Source organism: Thermobia domestica, chromosome 1 (assembly GCF_964235325.1).
Source record: "Thermobia domestica chromosome 1, izTheDome1.hap1.1, whole genome shotgun sequence".
In the NCBI taxonomy this organism is placed as follows: Eukaryota; Metazoa; Arthropoda; class Insecta; order Zygentoma; family Lepismatidae; genus Thermobia; species Thermobia domestica.
In genome coordinates this window covers 96,647,406-96,664,426 of record NC_137454.1, presented here as the reverse complement: position 1 = coordinate 96,664,426, position 17,021 = coordinate 96,647,406, and the positions used below count along the sequence as shown (strand labels likewise).

Below are 17,021 nucleotides of genomic sequence, written 5' to 3'. Positions count from 1 at the left end.
CTCGTAGAAAAGTTACTACAAACATGATTTCTGGAGGGAGAAAGAGGGAGAATGAGTAAGAAGACAAAGGGGAGACTGCCATATTTCGGAGCATATCTATTTCTTCATGATATGATAGAGCCAGCCGTATTTAGAGCCAGACGTAAAACGGAACTACGAAATTTGAACTACAAACGGGAAATTTGAAATAAAGCAGTTTTTATCGTGTAGTTGGAACCATACTAAATATAGGCCCATGTAGTGTCTCATAATAAACATAGGTTATTACAACAGTAGTAATCCCGACACTTGAGGACAGTTTTGTGTCCCTGGTTAAGGTATACATGAGACCACCCCCTTTAAATATTGGCCCGTCCCTCAAGTTGAGAGATGTGAAGAACTACTCCCTAGATTTTGGGAATTGCCAGAACTAGAAATTTGAAAATGAAATTAATTTTTTAAGTTGATCATTCCACGGCCTTATCCTTTAGGGTAAAAGAGACAGAGTTAAAAACTTGGTAAGACAGTATAGAACCATGGTGTGAATCTCTAAAAGTTTGAGTGGTCCATTTTGTTCCCTAGTATGGTTCGGAAAACTCAAATTTAGGAGTTTTGATCAAATTTAGGAGTTCCCTAGTGTGATTCAAAATTACCAAAAACTCAAATTTAGGAGTTTGATCAAATTTAGAAGTTCCCTAGTATGGTTCAAAATTACCAAAAACTCAAATTTTCTACCTATTTATTCTCTAGGATAAATAATACAAAAGACAAAAGAAGACTGTTTATCATGGTATATTGTCCTACGGATGGGTACGAGCAGTGTTGAATTCAGACATTTTCACCCGGGGGGAATGTCAACTCCTCGGGGGGAGGGTTGTTTTTCTGTATTTTTGCAAGAAAGCAGCATATTTAACAATTCCATTCATATCCACATCTTACCTAATATTGAGACTAGCTGCTAAATATTCAATGAGAGATTATAATTAAAAAAAAAACAATCGTTTAATTTTATCTAAAACATTAAATAAAGACTGGCAAAAATATTTTACACTAAACTTTAACTGCTATTTACAGTAACTATTTTTATTATTATTTCCTATATTCAGTAGTTACTGTTTGTTACCAATATAGAAGTTTTAAAAAGATTTAAATTAACTGAAATATTTTTTGTCCTAAAACAAACATACATAGGAATATCTTAACAAAAAGTTATCATCCTTTCTCATACTTCTGATTCTAAATCAAGCATATTAGCCTTCGTTTCTTCACTGCAGCAATAGTTTAGTTTACGAAATCTTCAGTAGGATTAGTGCCGTGTCGTGGAAAATCAGCGCTTGGCGCGAGAGTATACGATGGCACCCGTATATATGAGTGAGGTCGACAGACCAGCCGTGAAACGAGAAAATTTTAAAAAGTAAACCCTGCTTTTCCTTGATTTTGAGCACTTTTCATTACTTTTTTCCTTTCATTTTATATATGCGCACGTGTTTCATTCCTGTTTTTCTTTTCTCCTTTTCTTTTCTGTTTCCTTCCCGAATTTTACAGCCCCATTACTTCGGCGCCCGGGGCCGTCGCCCCGCTTGCCCCTCCCCCATGGCACGGCACTGAGCAGGATCTTCATCACCTTCAATAGCAATCTTTTACTCATATACTACTATCATATTGATAAATTCTCTATAAATCTCTAACCAAGGAGGGATAACTGTTCCTTCCTGACCCCTCTAAATGACGCACTCTGAATCTCACCCTTTAACTGAATTATTTTTAATTAAAGAAAAGTGTGTTTACTTTAACAATCGTAAAAAATTTACGTGTTACTTCCGATGGGAGAAATGGGATTTAGGCGCTCTATTTCAAATAATGCAAGAACTGTAAATTTTCAAGAACTGAAGTCTGCTGACATCACAGATCATATGGAATGATCGAAAGATCTTCCCTATCTTTCCTTTCCTATCTCAATCTGTGCTAGTGCTACCTACTAATACATAATATAGGGCGAGAGTATAGTACCTACTAAAATACAAACCTTTCTTCAACAGTTAACAATTTCATGTTCTGCCAAACTCGGTTATAGAGTTAAGAAATACAAGTTTTACTGACTATTTGGTGTTCTATCTTAGATGTTACATGTTTAATATTTATATAGAATGGTTCTGCGTCATTTATATGTATATTGAGAGATCGGATTTCGTCTGCACGTACACGGAAAGAAAGCAAATAATTGGGTGAAGTAATTTGTACATTTTGTGACCGAAATTTTTTGAGTTTCTCCGGGGGGGAATGAATTTCCTTCGGGGGGGGAGATTCCCCCCGGGCTACCCCCTGAATTCAACCCTGGGTACGAGAGTCCATTCTCTTTCAAAGAAGAAACGATTTAGTTGTCTTGCTTTCGGGGGGAATATCCTTGTCATGTAGACTGTAAAGGCATATGCAGACCAGATTTAAGCTGAGCAGGTGATCAACTCCCATCTTTGTTATTTTTGCATTTATGTCCCGAAGTTCGGTCGAACTCGGCATTATGTATCAAAGTCAAAACAATTCGACTTTAAAAAGAGAAATTGAGTAAAACTTTTATGAACTAAGGATAACTCAATTTTGCTAGTTTTGGGTGTGAAAGAGCAATTTATGTCTCAACTTTGGAAAAACTAAATTAAATTTTATTCAGCCTCACCGACCAAAACTTATTAACAATATTGACTACTCTTTATGATTTCTATTCTAAAATTATATAACACAAAACACTCAAAGATATACTGTATATCTCATTAACAGTAGTTTCTAAACGACTACAGCAAAAGTTACTGTGTTTTCATTACTGAACAAAACAAACCTGCAGAAATATTGTCACAACTATAACGAAAGCTGGCCAGAGAACAAACTCGGCAAGCATTGGAAATGTCTGATTTCGAGGGATGAGTGACACATTTGTTTTAAGCGAATGGAATGTTATGAAATCCACACTATTACCATAGTAACAACAGTATTGCCAAACTGTGTCATGTGTTCTGTTAACCAAGAGATTTTTTGTGAAGTTTTCTTCGTCCTTGTTTGCTCTAAAATTAGAGTATTTTCATTCAGTATCCAGTGGCGTAGGGAAGGAGAATGGTGGAGGTTGTAATTCCTCCTTGAGCCCTTCATTACTCATAGAACATTACTAAAGAAATAGAACACCGTGCCAGAAGATCTTTCAAGATTGGGAATTAGAAGTACACGTTCTTTGTATTAATTATTTTTATGAAAGAAGGAAAACCACAATCAAACTAACTTAATCCAGTGAAGCGAATGGATAATTGGAAAACGGAACACCTGGAAGAAATGAATATATACATATATTCGATTAAACGCAGAAAATAACAATATACAAAAAGAGTAGACACACGTGCAATTTTAAAATTGTTTTACAAAACAAAACAATTGATGTTATATCCACCACCAACACAAATACACAATGCTAAGTGGTACCAAAACAGGCGAAGCTAGAATTATTTGATGAAGGATATATGTCATAAGTTTCGAATTCGAATTATCGTACGTCGTGCTTTGATGAAATTATTGTGATTGTGTCAAGACATTTGTATGAGTATTTCCTTATTTCTTGCCAACACTGCTCAACGTATTACTTCAATTTGAATTTCTTGATCGATTCTGTAAAAATAACTTGGTTACATTCCCTCATTAGAATACATAGTACTTATTAACAACGTAATTTGAAATTGATATAAAACCTGTGCACTCTTAAGTAATGATGAAAAGTTAACAACATGTAACTTAATTTCTCGTATATTTAAGGACATGATAATACTTTCATGATGCGTTGAAATTCAAGTATGTATTCGATTTCGATAGTTTGTGAAACAAATTAGTAATTCATTCGACTATTTAGTTTCAGAATCAACACATAGACCTACTATTAAACGTAGAATTTGAATCGCACATGTTTCTACAGGGAATTGAATCCTGGGATCTCATGCAGAAGACGTGTTTGCTAATCATATATCTACGACGAACGCCAAAATATACAAATCTACCGGAAACCGGATAATAATTAAGACGTAAACTAAAGAACCAAACAAAAAATCATACCTTGAGGAAAAGATCCCCGCCACAGTTGGTATCAATTTTGGGGTGTGTACATCAGTTTCTAAGAATTGCTAGAATTGCAAGGTTGCACGTAGATGCGCTTTCATTCCTACACCAAGAAACTTTCCAGTAAAGAGCAGAGTTGGTAACGCAAAGATAATGAAGAAGAAACAGACACACTTCACACTGTAAGAAAAGATTGCACAAGAGATATGAACCGAGGGAAAACATCACAAAGATAGAGTTCTATTAGGAGCAAGTAGTGAACAGACACTAAGATCACAGCTTTATTAAATGTTTACGAAGAGATAAGAGTTTTTGTCAAGTAGAAAAGTGCCATGATTAACCGGTACATGACAAGGGACACAAATAAGATCGACATGTATAATCAAGTCAGTGCAAATATCCAACTCGTTGCCTTAAGAGAACAGTAGGAACTGAGAAAAGGGTAAGATATAGAGATATTATTTATCCCAAACTTTCTAGAAACGTATTGAATATGTTTTGACCTATCAACTTGGAAAACAAAGAGATAAATATAAACGGAGGAACTTAAATCTATTTCCGTTTTGCTGAAAACGTGATAAAATATCTTAATTTGGAGAGCAAGGAAGTCTAGTTGGAAATAAATGAGCGGCTCAGGGGAACGCAATGGTAAGCGCCACTTCCGATGAAATTGAAATAATAGGTGGAATACGTTGGGATCCAACCACAAAACAATATGTAGGAGTTTAATTTTGGAAAATGTATCTTTCAGATGCCAGGGGAAGCTTCTTTGGTATGTGTCATTGCATTGAATTGCATGGGAATGTTGAACCTTGTTTTCCAGTTTGCTCTAAAGTTAGATGCCCGAGTCACTCCAATATAGATAAGACGAAAATGATGTTCAACAATTTCTCAAGAAAGACAAGTGTGAAATGAAGAAGGTAAATAAGTGAATACCTGCATCTATATGGGAATGAAAATGTCTGTGAGTGGAATATTAATAAGCTAGATTAGAGTGCAATCACGAAGAACATTTAATACTAAAAAGTAAAACGTCAATGTGTCGAAAGAGCAACATGTACAAGGAATGCATTATGTTTGTTTCGATATATGGACTTGAGACATAGATTATAACAGAAACAGGAATTTGCCGTCTTCGGGGACAAAGGGAGGTGTATCCTAGGAATTACTCGCAAAGTAAGACAAGAATGACATAGATCAGAAAGATGACAGCAGTGGTGCATATTGCTGTAACTATAAATGCACTTAAGCGACAGTAGAGCGGACTTGCTAGAAGACATGATGATCGGTGGAAAAACGCAATACTTGACTGGGTAACAAGAGGCAAGGAACGCTCTCACACTAGATGATGTAATATAAATTAACGTATAACTAGCTGAACCTGCGCTCTCTACACAGCGCATTATTCGCATATGAGCATAAATCTAATTCTCATTCCTCACAACATATGTCCCTTTACAGACACAAGTGAAAGACGTCTTAATAATAATATAAAAAAAAAAAAATCGGCAAGAGGTATCATAAAGGGGAGATTTTTTCGATTATTTTTTCTCAATATCTCGCACCGTATGCAAGATTTGAGCCTACTTCCGGTTGGAGTTTCTAATTGATGTATGACCAGTGTTTTCTTTCTTCTTGCATGCGGTATGTAATAAGCAAATACATTACATATACAATGAATTATAATGTCAGTTACATACGATGTTCATTGGGCAAAACACTCAAAAAATAAAGATTTATCTTAGACTCGAGAAATGTTTATCCTTCCTTTTCCATTATTATTTAGCCATGAAACAAACGCCTGAGATATATACAACCCCAATATACAACAATGTGGTGTTGGAATGTATAACGCATAGGATATGATGCTTTAGTTTTTCTTTTTTTAAAATTTAAACGCTTCCAGTGTACCCTAAAAATGTAATAAAGAAATAATTGCCATGTTTTTCTTAAATATTCAATTAGAACTGGACAATCTATGCAAAATTTCCAATTGATGAGTGAAAACGTCATCTTTCTAGAGCTTGTAGTTTCCGAGATCTCATTGTCGAAAGGATTGACCACAAACATATAAACATCCTTAACATATAGTTTAAAAGAACTCGGAAGATGGAAGCACAATCCACATGCATTGATTTTAGAGAAGGCTTATTAAAATACAAAGGCTTTGAACACTAATTTTATATCATAAACTTTATGAAAAAGATATAGTTAACTAATTTAGACTACTTAAAGTGCAAATACTTAAAATGTTTATCTCTGTTAAATGTGAAATCACACATAACCGTAAATGAAAGATTTGAAAGCCAAAGTTATAGGTTGGAGCTCAGGCGCTTTTAATTGCTATTGTAGCATTTTAATAGATAGATAGAACTGCCCAAGGTAGACGTTTGTAAAGAAAAGATCCCTTCATATAGCCTTCGTTCGTGGGTTGATAACGGCTGATGAAATAAATAGATTTATTTATTTTGTTTGTTTTAGAAACCAATCATTTTTCTGATATTTTTTTAGGTTTACGTAACAGCATACAATGAGCAGTATACGGTGTGTCAAGATCTGATGATATTTGGGAACAGAATGAAGAGAATGTCAAATATCAAGGCTGATGAAGGGGAAATAATGCTCAGTATTCAAAGAACTAGTTCAGGGCCAAGAGAACTAGCGCTCAGTGTTACTACAATGACAGGTAATAAAACTACAGGATGCCCACAATAAGGTTTACACTGTTTGAACTTTAATAACACGAACCAAAGTAACAAAATATTATTTTTTTAAAGTAACAACAATGTTCAAAACATTACTGATGATGTTTTAATGTGGAATATGTTCAAAATGTCCTCCATTGGCAGCAATACATCGTCAGCAATGCTGTAGAACAGACTGACAAACATGTGATATGGTTTCTATTGGAATGGAGTTACGGGCAGTCTCAATTGTCTCTCTCATGACATTTTTGTGGCGTAGGCAGTGTTCTTCAGAGTTCCCGGCAGAAAGAAGTATAACGCTGTTAGATTGGGAGATCTGGATGGATACTCGACACTTCCTCGTCAATTTATCCACATCTCAACAAATGTTTCATTCGGGAATTGCCACATCTCTCGATAGTACTGTGGCGGTACACCATCTTGTTGAGAACAAAAAGCAACCTTCACCTGGATACAACTGATGAACTACTGGCAGAATTTTTTTGCTGCATTATGGTAAGGTACTGTACACCTGCCACAGTTCCTTTAAGAAAGAATGCCTGAGGCTTGACAAGTCCTCTGACAGACATACCATACCATACTGATAACAAGGAAGATTAACAGCTCGTTCTTCCATAACATGGGGATTATCTCTTGCACATTACACACAGTTGTAGCGATTGATGGTTCCATTCAATTTAAAAGGAGCCTCATCATACCAAACAATAAAATAAATCATCTGTTCATGATCACAAATCCATTCAGAAAATTGGAGGTGCCTATCGGGATCGTCCTCATTGATTGTGTGAAGCAACCTGGAAATGCAGGGATTCCACTTTCTTTGTTTTAAAATGCTGGGAACACTTGATTTGCTTACATATGATTCACGCGAAGTTTGTCGTAAGTGCTTCTGAGGGGATCTTAATCAAGTTTGTATCACTGCTCCCACCCCTCTTTCGTCCGCTACTGATTTCTTCCTGTCACAGTGTTCCTTCTTCAGATCACACACAATTCCTTTCCTCTCAAACTTGTCGCATAATTTCGTTACACGTGAGGGTGGCGTAGCATCAAATTCTGCCGGTCCTCGTTTCTGCACTTCTTTCATGTTCTCACATTTCCATAAATACTTTAAAATCCACTTTCGTTGCTCAAAGGAAAGATTCCCAGCCATCTTTTCAATTACTTGTCGCTTATGAACTGAAAATAAAAAAATAAATAAAAAATGAAAAAACGAAGGAAAACAAAACCAAATGAATGGTTACATACACTAGTCATGAGAGCGCCAAATAATAACAATTTGATCAAATACCTGCTCTGTTATTAACATTTAAACAGTGTAAACGCCTTTGTGAGCACTTACTTCTTTCATTACCTAATACTCAAAGTCGAATTCACTTTGATGTACGAATATTATATGTCATTATTTTTTAATTCCTATACTTACATTGATACTAAGTTACACGAGTATATTTGTTATAGAAAGAAATTTCACATATACTTAGAGAAATAGATAATACAATGCAACTGGGGCGAGAGAATATTTTAAAATTAGTATGTTTTATGTTTAACTATTTCAGTTGTATGCTGCAACCTTTCTCCTTTATCCACTATATATAGGAGGTACATTCACCTTACAAAAATTTTGAATTTATAAAAGAAAATCCCTAAATGTGGAGCCAACGTTTCATATTTTTCATTCTTGTGCTTAAGAAAATGAAATCTTTCCTTAAGATGCTGAATCGATAATAATAATAATAATAAAAAAAATCCTGTTACTGTCTGTTGCTGTTTTTATTTATGGCGATAAAGATTGAAATCGGAAATGAACATATATTTAAAAAACGATATATCTTAACCGTTTTTGCTCAGTAGAACTCAATATTGAAATCGGAAGTATAAGAGAATTCTTTACTACTTTCGGTCTTGGTACAGTAATATGTGTGAAAATAGCATCCTTTTTCAAGACTTGAATCGATTTCGGAAAAACTTCTTGTTTCTGTCTATTATAGTTTTTGTTCTACGGCTGCAAAATTAAAACCAAAAATGATTGATTCTATCACTTTCGGTTCGGTTTTACATAAGGATTAACGAACGAGATGGTACCTATTCTTTGTCGATTCCAAAGAAACGCTTCTCGATATATTTTACAGTTCTTGCTCTTTGTAATTCAATAATGAAACCGGAAGTAATAGTAAATTTCAATCACTTCTGGCTTCTTGAGAGTGCTACGAGTGAAGGCGGTATGTTGAGATGCTGAATCAACGCCAAAAACCCGCTTCCTGTTATTTATTACCGATTTTGTTATATGGCGATGAACCTTCAAAACGGAGGATGGGATCTATTATTGAGACGCTAAATCAATTTAAAAACTCAATGTTTCTCCATATCTCTTGGTATGATTCTCTTCTATGAATATCAACAGTGAAACCAGATATACTAGTAAAGTTCTACCATTTCCATTTAGTACAATAGGATGGGTAGAGATGGCACAAAGGGTATTAGGAAAGGTTGTAATACGATATCAACCATGTGTCATAGAAGTCTGCTTCTTGGTGCATACTGAAACACATTTATACTTGCACAGCAACCGCTGCGGCAAGTCGGTGGGCTGTGATAGTTTAAGGTGTTTGATATGGCATCTTGGCCACGAAATGAGATACGAGTAGTTTTGCGATATAATTTCGCGCGAAGTTTAAACGTAGACCAGTGCTTAGAAGAAATGGCTTTTGCATTGGGTGATGTATGTAGACACACTGCACAACGGTGTTACAGAGAATTCCAAAAGGGAAATTTAGCTTTGGAGGACGCTGAGAGCAGGAGAGGAAAAGGCCACAAACGTCAATTACGGAGGAAAACATTACTGTTGTTAGGAAAATGTTTGACGAAGATAGACGAGTGACCTACCAGCAGATTGAGGATTCCTTAGGTTTAAATGCACCAACAATTCGTTCATTCTGCATGATCATTTGCATGTGAAGAAACTTTGTTGTCTCTGGGTGCTGCATAGTCTGAAGAGCAGATGACACGATGTGTGACATGGTGTCAGGAGATGCTGCAAATGTTTGATAAGGAACAATCTCGATATGTGAACAACATCGTGACAGATGACGATACTTGGTTGTACTATTATGAAGTGCCGACCAAGAATCTTTGGTGATGAGGATACACCTGTAGCTGTCAGAAAGTCCCGATCAGTAAAGAAGAAAATGACAGTTGTATTTTTCAAATCGAGTGAAATTGTGGAACTGGTCATTTTGGACACACAAAATACAAAATGAAATGAAATGAAATCTTTCAGTTTTACGTCCCACGGTTATGCCGGTTAGGCTAAAGGAGACGGTGATGATGATTAATGAATGAAATGGTGGAATGAAGAAAGTGGGAGGAAACGGGAGAACCCCAAAAAAAAACCACGCACACGGTGTTTGTCCACTACAAAGTTCACTTGGCGGGGGCTGGGATCGAACCCGGGACCCCAAGCACCAGAGCACAAAATACAGTCAGAGCTAAGTGGTACATAGAACAGTGCCTGCCTAAAGTCATCGATTCTATGAAGAACTTACGACCAAATTCAAGAATGGACACTTGGTTTCTTCAACATGACAATGCTTCAGCTCACCGCGCGAAAGCCTGCGCTGAATATTTGAACACTACAGAACTGAAACTTTTTGAGTACTTTCCTTACAGTCACGGGCGTCTTTGAAGTACAAAATACTCAATATTTTATTCTAGCTTTTATTCTGTTGTCTATTATTTACTGACAACAAAATAACGTATAAATAATAATAATTACATTTATTGGGAATATAATATTCAGGCTGTGAAACGATTATAACAGAGTTCTTGATATACCTCAGGGGGTCCGTGAAGGTAAGCAGAAAGGTAACAAATGGAATCGAAGATAATAAACAGGTTGGGCTAGGTAGTACCATTTAAATCATTTTCTTTGATGCCCCCCTCCCCAATTTTACATGCCAGAGACGCCAGTGCTTACAGTTCAGACTTGCCTCTGCGATTTTGCACCGTTCCCGTATGTGAAAATGAAGCTGAAAGGGAAGCGGTTTTCCAGTGATGAGGATCTTCTGAGGGCTTGGGACAACGAGTGTGCCTTACTCCCTAGTGAATAATAATTAATAAAACAACAAAAGAACTTTAGATTTTTTACTTTAGTTGTAAGATTACTGGTGTATTAAACAAGCCGATATTTTAATATTCCGGTATGTTGATTTCAAATTTAACGTACTTAAATAAGTATAACAAAGTTTCAGTTCTAAATAGCAGCTTCGAATTCACATGTAAAAAGTATTACGTATATGCATTTTCACAAATCTAGGACGAGTGGATTTTCCGCTTTCATCGTGCTAGCTATTCATTCATATACTCTGTATACTGCAGGTAGGCTATTGTCATCGCCTTGAGTGAACACATACAAAATAAAAACTACAATTTCAACTTCGAATATAAAATATTTCTGTGAGCAGTAACCCGCATTTCATATATTCAATAAATAAATAAATTAATAAATAAATAAATAAAACAGTGGAAGGCTCGTTTGGGGAATAGTAATCCAATAATATCATATTAGTTTCTGGGTTTCAAGCCTTTTCGATATTTTAGAAAGTGAAACGAAATAAGTTCATTAAATGTAACATGGACTGTTATGGTTCACGGATAGAATACTCACCTTTACAGTAAAAAGCCCTGCTCGTGAAGTAGATCACACCCATCATGTGATGACTCAATGCCACAAGCTAAGCTTTCACAGGAAAGCTATTTGAACTTCAACACTTCATTAATAAGTTTGTGATTTATTTGTTTTTCTTGAAGCCTTCATTATAACCTTCATAACAAGACGCAGAAAATTTTGGTTAAAATTAGTAAATGAAAATAATTAAATAGATAATCGTGAATTTATCTCATTTAATACTATGGGAGTTTACGTTCTTCTTGCTTTTTTTTTTTTTTTTTTTTTTTTTTTAATAATGGATAATCTAAATTGTTTGCAAAAGCCTGATTCATTTATTATGATACAGGACTGTTTTTCTCAAAATTTATTCACATCAAAATCAATTATGTAGAAAGTCCTTGTATATTATGCTATTTTCATTGAACCTGAGTTTAATTCTTTTATTTTTGTTTTTAGCACAACGAAAGAAAATACAGTTCGTCCCAATCATGCCATTAGTAGCTGTTTTTGCTGCCATTATACTCGTATTTGTGATATATCTTTTAGTAAGAGTTTCAAGAACGAGAAGTGAGCGCGAATCTAACAACAGTACTCGCGGCTTTGATAGTTACAATGTTACGGAGGTGAAGTCAATCTCTAAAGAAATGGGTTCGGGTGAAGTAAATGAAATTCAACAGTCGCTAAACAATTTGCTCTCAGAAACTGACAATGATGATACTGCATCTATTAATATTCCTGACGAATATGAATATATAATAGAAAAAGGGCTTATTGTGAAGGTTCCTGCTTCCCTTGTGGCATTACCTCCTGAATTGGAATTAAAAAGACGCTTACGATTTATGAAAGATCCGTATTTGTTTCATAATTATCAAACGCGCATGCATAGGAATTTACCTTACGTTGCAAATCAGAGGTCTATGAGAGAATTAATTCTGAAGGATATAATTCATCCCAAAGTTGATAACATTATCCTACCAAAAATGTACCAAACTTACCACGCACAAGCATGTATGACGCCGGTGAAGGAGATGCCACAAACAACTGATACACCAAAGGAAGGATTAAAATTAAATGACGAGGTAAAGGAAAGTGAAGCAGCACTGGAAGCATGTGGGGCGCCCATCACACAAGAGATCGAGAGTTCTCAAAAGCAGACACCATCGCATGCAGGTTTGCAGAAGAAAAAAGATGTGGTGTTAACATTAAGGGACTATACTTCGTTACCGGTTTGCCAAGACGTTGAAGCCAGTACACTGGGACAGTCATGGGATGAGAATTCCGACTTGGCTTTTAAGAAACAGAAAACTGTAACACTGACCATCTGTGAGAAGTCAGCGAAGGAAGAAATACAAAAACGAATGATGGGTGTAGCTGGTGAAACAAGCCTTGAATGCCTTGGGAAAACTTGCGCAATTTACTCATCTCCAGGTACAGCAACACCTGTAGAAGAAAAGGAACAGCCAGAAATGCAGCTAACACCTTCTGACTCTGAGTGGAGAAGAAAATTCATAGGGGATGAAGCAAGTTACAGATCAACAGATAAAGAACACACTCAACTTCTTAGCACCTCTATATCAAAAGGTGACTCTAAGCATGCGTTAGAGGCAGAGAGTCCTTCAGAGGACGGAAATTCGCAAAAAATCTTCAAAGCAGTAACAGAGAAATTATGTAGGATTATACACGATTTCAATCAATCATCGTCCGGCAAACAATCAGTCAAATCTTTTTTTTCTGCTAAAAACAGTGATAGAAAAATCGACGGTAGTCAAATATGTGGTATACAAGCAGGTCCGTCAACCGATTCTATGGAATCAGATGGCACATGCATTTCCAGCTATACTGTTAGTGAATCACCAAGTATTACATCTATTCAAGGAAAACCAAATACATGGGAAAATAACAATCTTGGTGTTAGATCAGAATCTATTAAGCAGAGACCATCAAAGCAGATACGAAGCTACTGCTCTTCAGAATCCCAACCATCCTCACCACATGTCCAAGGACGAATTACTAATAAGTCTGTGAGTTTCGAAGAAGACGTTTCAGAAATACCCAAAGTTCAAATCGAATCACATGTATCATTAGCTTCCAAATCATCCATAGCTTTGAGTGGGTTGCGATTGTGTGATGCTATAGAGGAAATTGAAAAGTATCCCATAATGCATGTAAAGACAGTTACACCAACTGATCTTGTAGTAGAATCAGGGATTACATCACCAGTTTATAAGCCTATAATGGAATTTTCCCAAATACCTGTTACGGAGGAAAATATCCGCATGGATACTGCAATCTCAACTGAATATCAATTGTTACAGCCAACACAAGAAGTATTACATGAAGTTCCAGTTGAATCTTTTGCGTACTTAGAATCGGTAGAACAAGACTCGCAATTATATTCACCAACAGCATCCTTACATGCTCGATGTGTAACCAACACTTACGAAAATGTTTTAACACATGGTTATAAACAAGGATCAGAGTTATCACCAAACCTGTCAGCAGACCCAAGCCACTCTAAGTATGCTTCACAAGATCGAGAAGGAACTTCTCAACGTTCACAACATGATATTGGAATTGTGTCTGAAAGAGAGAGTGAGATATGCAGAATATCAATGGATACGTCATCTGGTATTTCATCAGTAGAGTCAACTGCGAATACATCAGATGAAGCCTGTAGACCTATTGACAATCGAGTGCTTGCAGCTGCAATAAAAGCTAGTGCTGTTTCTTCTTCATTGTTGTCGCAGGGCAAATTCACTTCAAAAGAAACCAAAACAAAGAAAGAACCGAGCTTATCTCCTACAAAGATAAAGACTGGTGCAATAAAGAAGACTGTAAGTCCAACGAAGTTTTCTCACAGAAGTTCTCAAGTACAGCCACTGAAAGCGGAACAGAACTTAGAGAAACCACCATCGAGAAAACTGGTACGTGAAAATACATTTACTGCAAAAAGCACATCTAGTGAGGATGAAGCAACTCCACCAAAAACGATTCATCCTTCTGACTTAGATAAAACATCAGAAACAAAACGGAAATCTGTAAAAAGAACTTCCTCAAAGGGACAACAAAAGGACTCTCAGAACACAAACGCATCGGGACAAATATGTACACACTCTATTCCTATTTCACATCAGAGAGAAATAGACGCTTATTCAGCAGGTATAGCTGTTACTCAAACTGTATTTCCTCATACTTTGGACAGCAAGAAACCAGACGATTCGTGCGTGCACTCTGCAAAGAGAAAAGAAAAGACGCAGTTAAGGCAAGCGAGCAAAACATCAAACACAAGCGATAGTTCTGTGGAAAAACCGAAGGAAAACTTACCAAGCAAGTTAAAGTGGAAAATTATAATAAAAAGTCACAAAAATGATGGCAGTAAAACTCGCAGAGACTCTTCTATAAGTCCAGAGCGTTCACCAAACCAACAAACAGAAGCGAGCCGGGAAAGAGATGAATCTAGTCAACCCCAGAGCAAAGAATTTAGAATGAAAGGAGCTCGTTGCAGAGAATCTTCTTCTCATATAAGACGCAAATATGATGATAGAGATGATTATAACAAGTCTCAAAAGCCATCAATGGATTAAGAACAAATATACTGATAAAAAAATTTGACTACATATATATCATTGTAAAACATTCTTTCTTGCATTTAATTTATTTATAAATATAGTTATATTACTACAATGTAAATTTACTCTGTTTCTAGACATGTATTTTTTAAAAATAGATTTTTTTCTAAATAGGAATGCAACATTTATTTGTGACAATCTGTACTTATAAAATTATACGTGCGTATGTATAGTATAGTATCAGACTATTAAAAAGATCCTGATGCATTATAATATTTTCTTTATGGTTACAACATTTTGTAGTACAGAATTTCTTGTATAGGTAGAAACATCAAAGTGATGATATACAATCTTATATGACTATGAAAATTAGATGTGTTCTGAGAAGCTGAAAATTAAGATACCCCCTCTTTATAATATACTGTTTTACTAACACAGTTATTTTTTTTATTACGACGAAATTACAACTCTAGCTTCATTGAAACTTCCGTTACAGGATACCGTTCCTTTTTTTTTTGCTTTCAGAACAAATTGCACGGTTAACATGTGAGTAAATGGCTTCTAAACTAAAGGATAATACTAAAACCTTACTTCTAATTTGAAGGAATCCATGTTGTTACAAATATAAAATTCCGTCGATATACTTTGTGAGGGTTAAATTGTAATGAAGCATTTATTTCATAACTAGGGTTGATAAACGCCCGTATTTTGTACGGACAGTTTGTATTCTAAGATTTCCGTCCGGGTGTTCGTATCAAAAGTGACAGAATGTTCGTATTTTTGTTTCGTTCTCAGAAAATAGATTCATTAGTTACTATTTCCTTACCACTGCACCGATTACAGGGTTACTATTTCCTTACCACTGCATCAGGGAAAACAACGTGAGTTTTGTACACTTCCATTTTAAAGATAGCTAAAAATTCACGAAACAGACTGGCCTCCGTGAGAGGATCGCAGGCCCATGAAGTGAGTTTACGAACGATGCAGAGAACTGTGAACGGGGAGAAAGATTCTCTTTGTAAAACTGGAAATACGTTATTTCGATCACCGGGCAAGAAGCCTCGCCTTGAAAACCCAATCACACACACACATATATATATATATATATATACAGATGGTGATCAGAAAAATGGAAACACCTGTAGTTGGAAACACGTCAGAAGTATGGGTTGGCAGTGGTGTCGTGGCACCCGCAGCACCGGACCGCTGGTGGTGGTGTGTTAGGTCGGTCTCCATACTACGTCAGGCGCAGTGGAACGGCAGTGTCCAGTGGCTGCAGCAGACGTAGGTAGTGTAAAATGGGAGACCTCTCAGATTTTCAAAGAGGGCAAATTTTTGGTGCGCGGTTATGTGGAGTGAGTGTGATGGCAGTGGCTACTGTGTTAGGTGTGTCGCGTGGGACAGTGTCGAAGGTGATGACGGCCTACACATCACACGGGAAAACCACATCGGGGAAGCGGAACAGTGGGCGGAAGAAAATCACGAGTGACAGGTCACGCCGGGTATTAAAGCGCATTGTCACGTAGAATCGTCGTGCCACTGCGAAGCAAGGACGGAGGAACTCAATCAGCACCTCCCCCACCCTGTTTCGACAATCACAGTCCGCTGCGAATTACATGACATGAACTTACGAGGTCGTGTTGCACGTGCCAAACCGCTCATCAGGGACCATAACGCTTTCGCACGCCGCAAATGGTGCCGCGAGCATGCAACTTGGACCGTTGAGGACTGGAAACGTGTGATATGGTCGGATGAGTCATCCTTCACCCTATTCCGAACCACGGGCCGTGTTTATGTGTGGAGAACGCCCAAAGAAGCTTATGATCTGCAGTGTCTCCGCCCAACTGTGAAACATGGCGGCGGCTCGGTGATGCTTTGGGCCGCCATATCATGGTTTTCATTGGGTCCTGTGGTCACACTTAGCGGACGAATCACTGCCAGCGATTATGTCGCAATTTTAGGAGACCACTTGCATCCTATGGTCCGGATGTTGTTCCCGGACAATGATGCCATCTT

The 17,021-nt window shown here is 36.8% G+C and overlaps 1 protein-coding gene across 1 annotated transcript in view; it reads left to right on the top strand.

Moving 5' to 3' along the window:
• The window catches only part of LOC145687466 (uncharacterized), a 40,905-nt gene extending 25,885 nt beyond the window's left edge, over positions 1-15,020 (top strand). The window contains exons 3-4 of the mRNA XM_081760919.1: positions 6,577-6,751; positions 11,893-15,020. Coding sequence (XP_081617045.1) covers positions 6,577-6,751; positions 11,893-15,020 — 3,303 coding nt within the window. The remainder of the gene's footprint in view (positions 1-6,576; positions 6,752-11,892) is intronic.
• Positions 15,021-17,021: the final 2,001 nt, after the last annotated feature.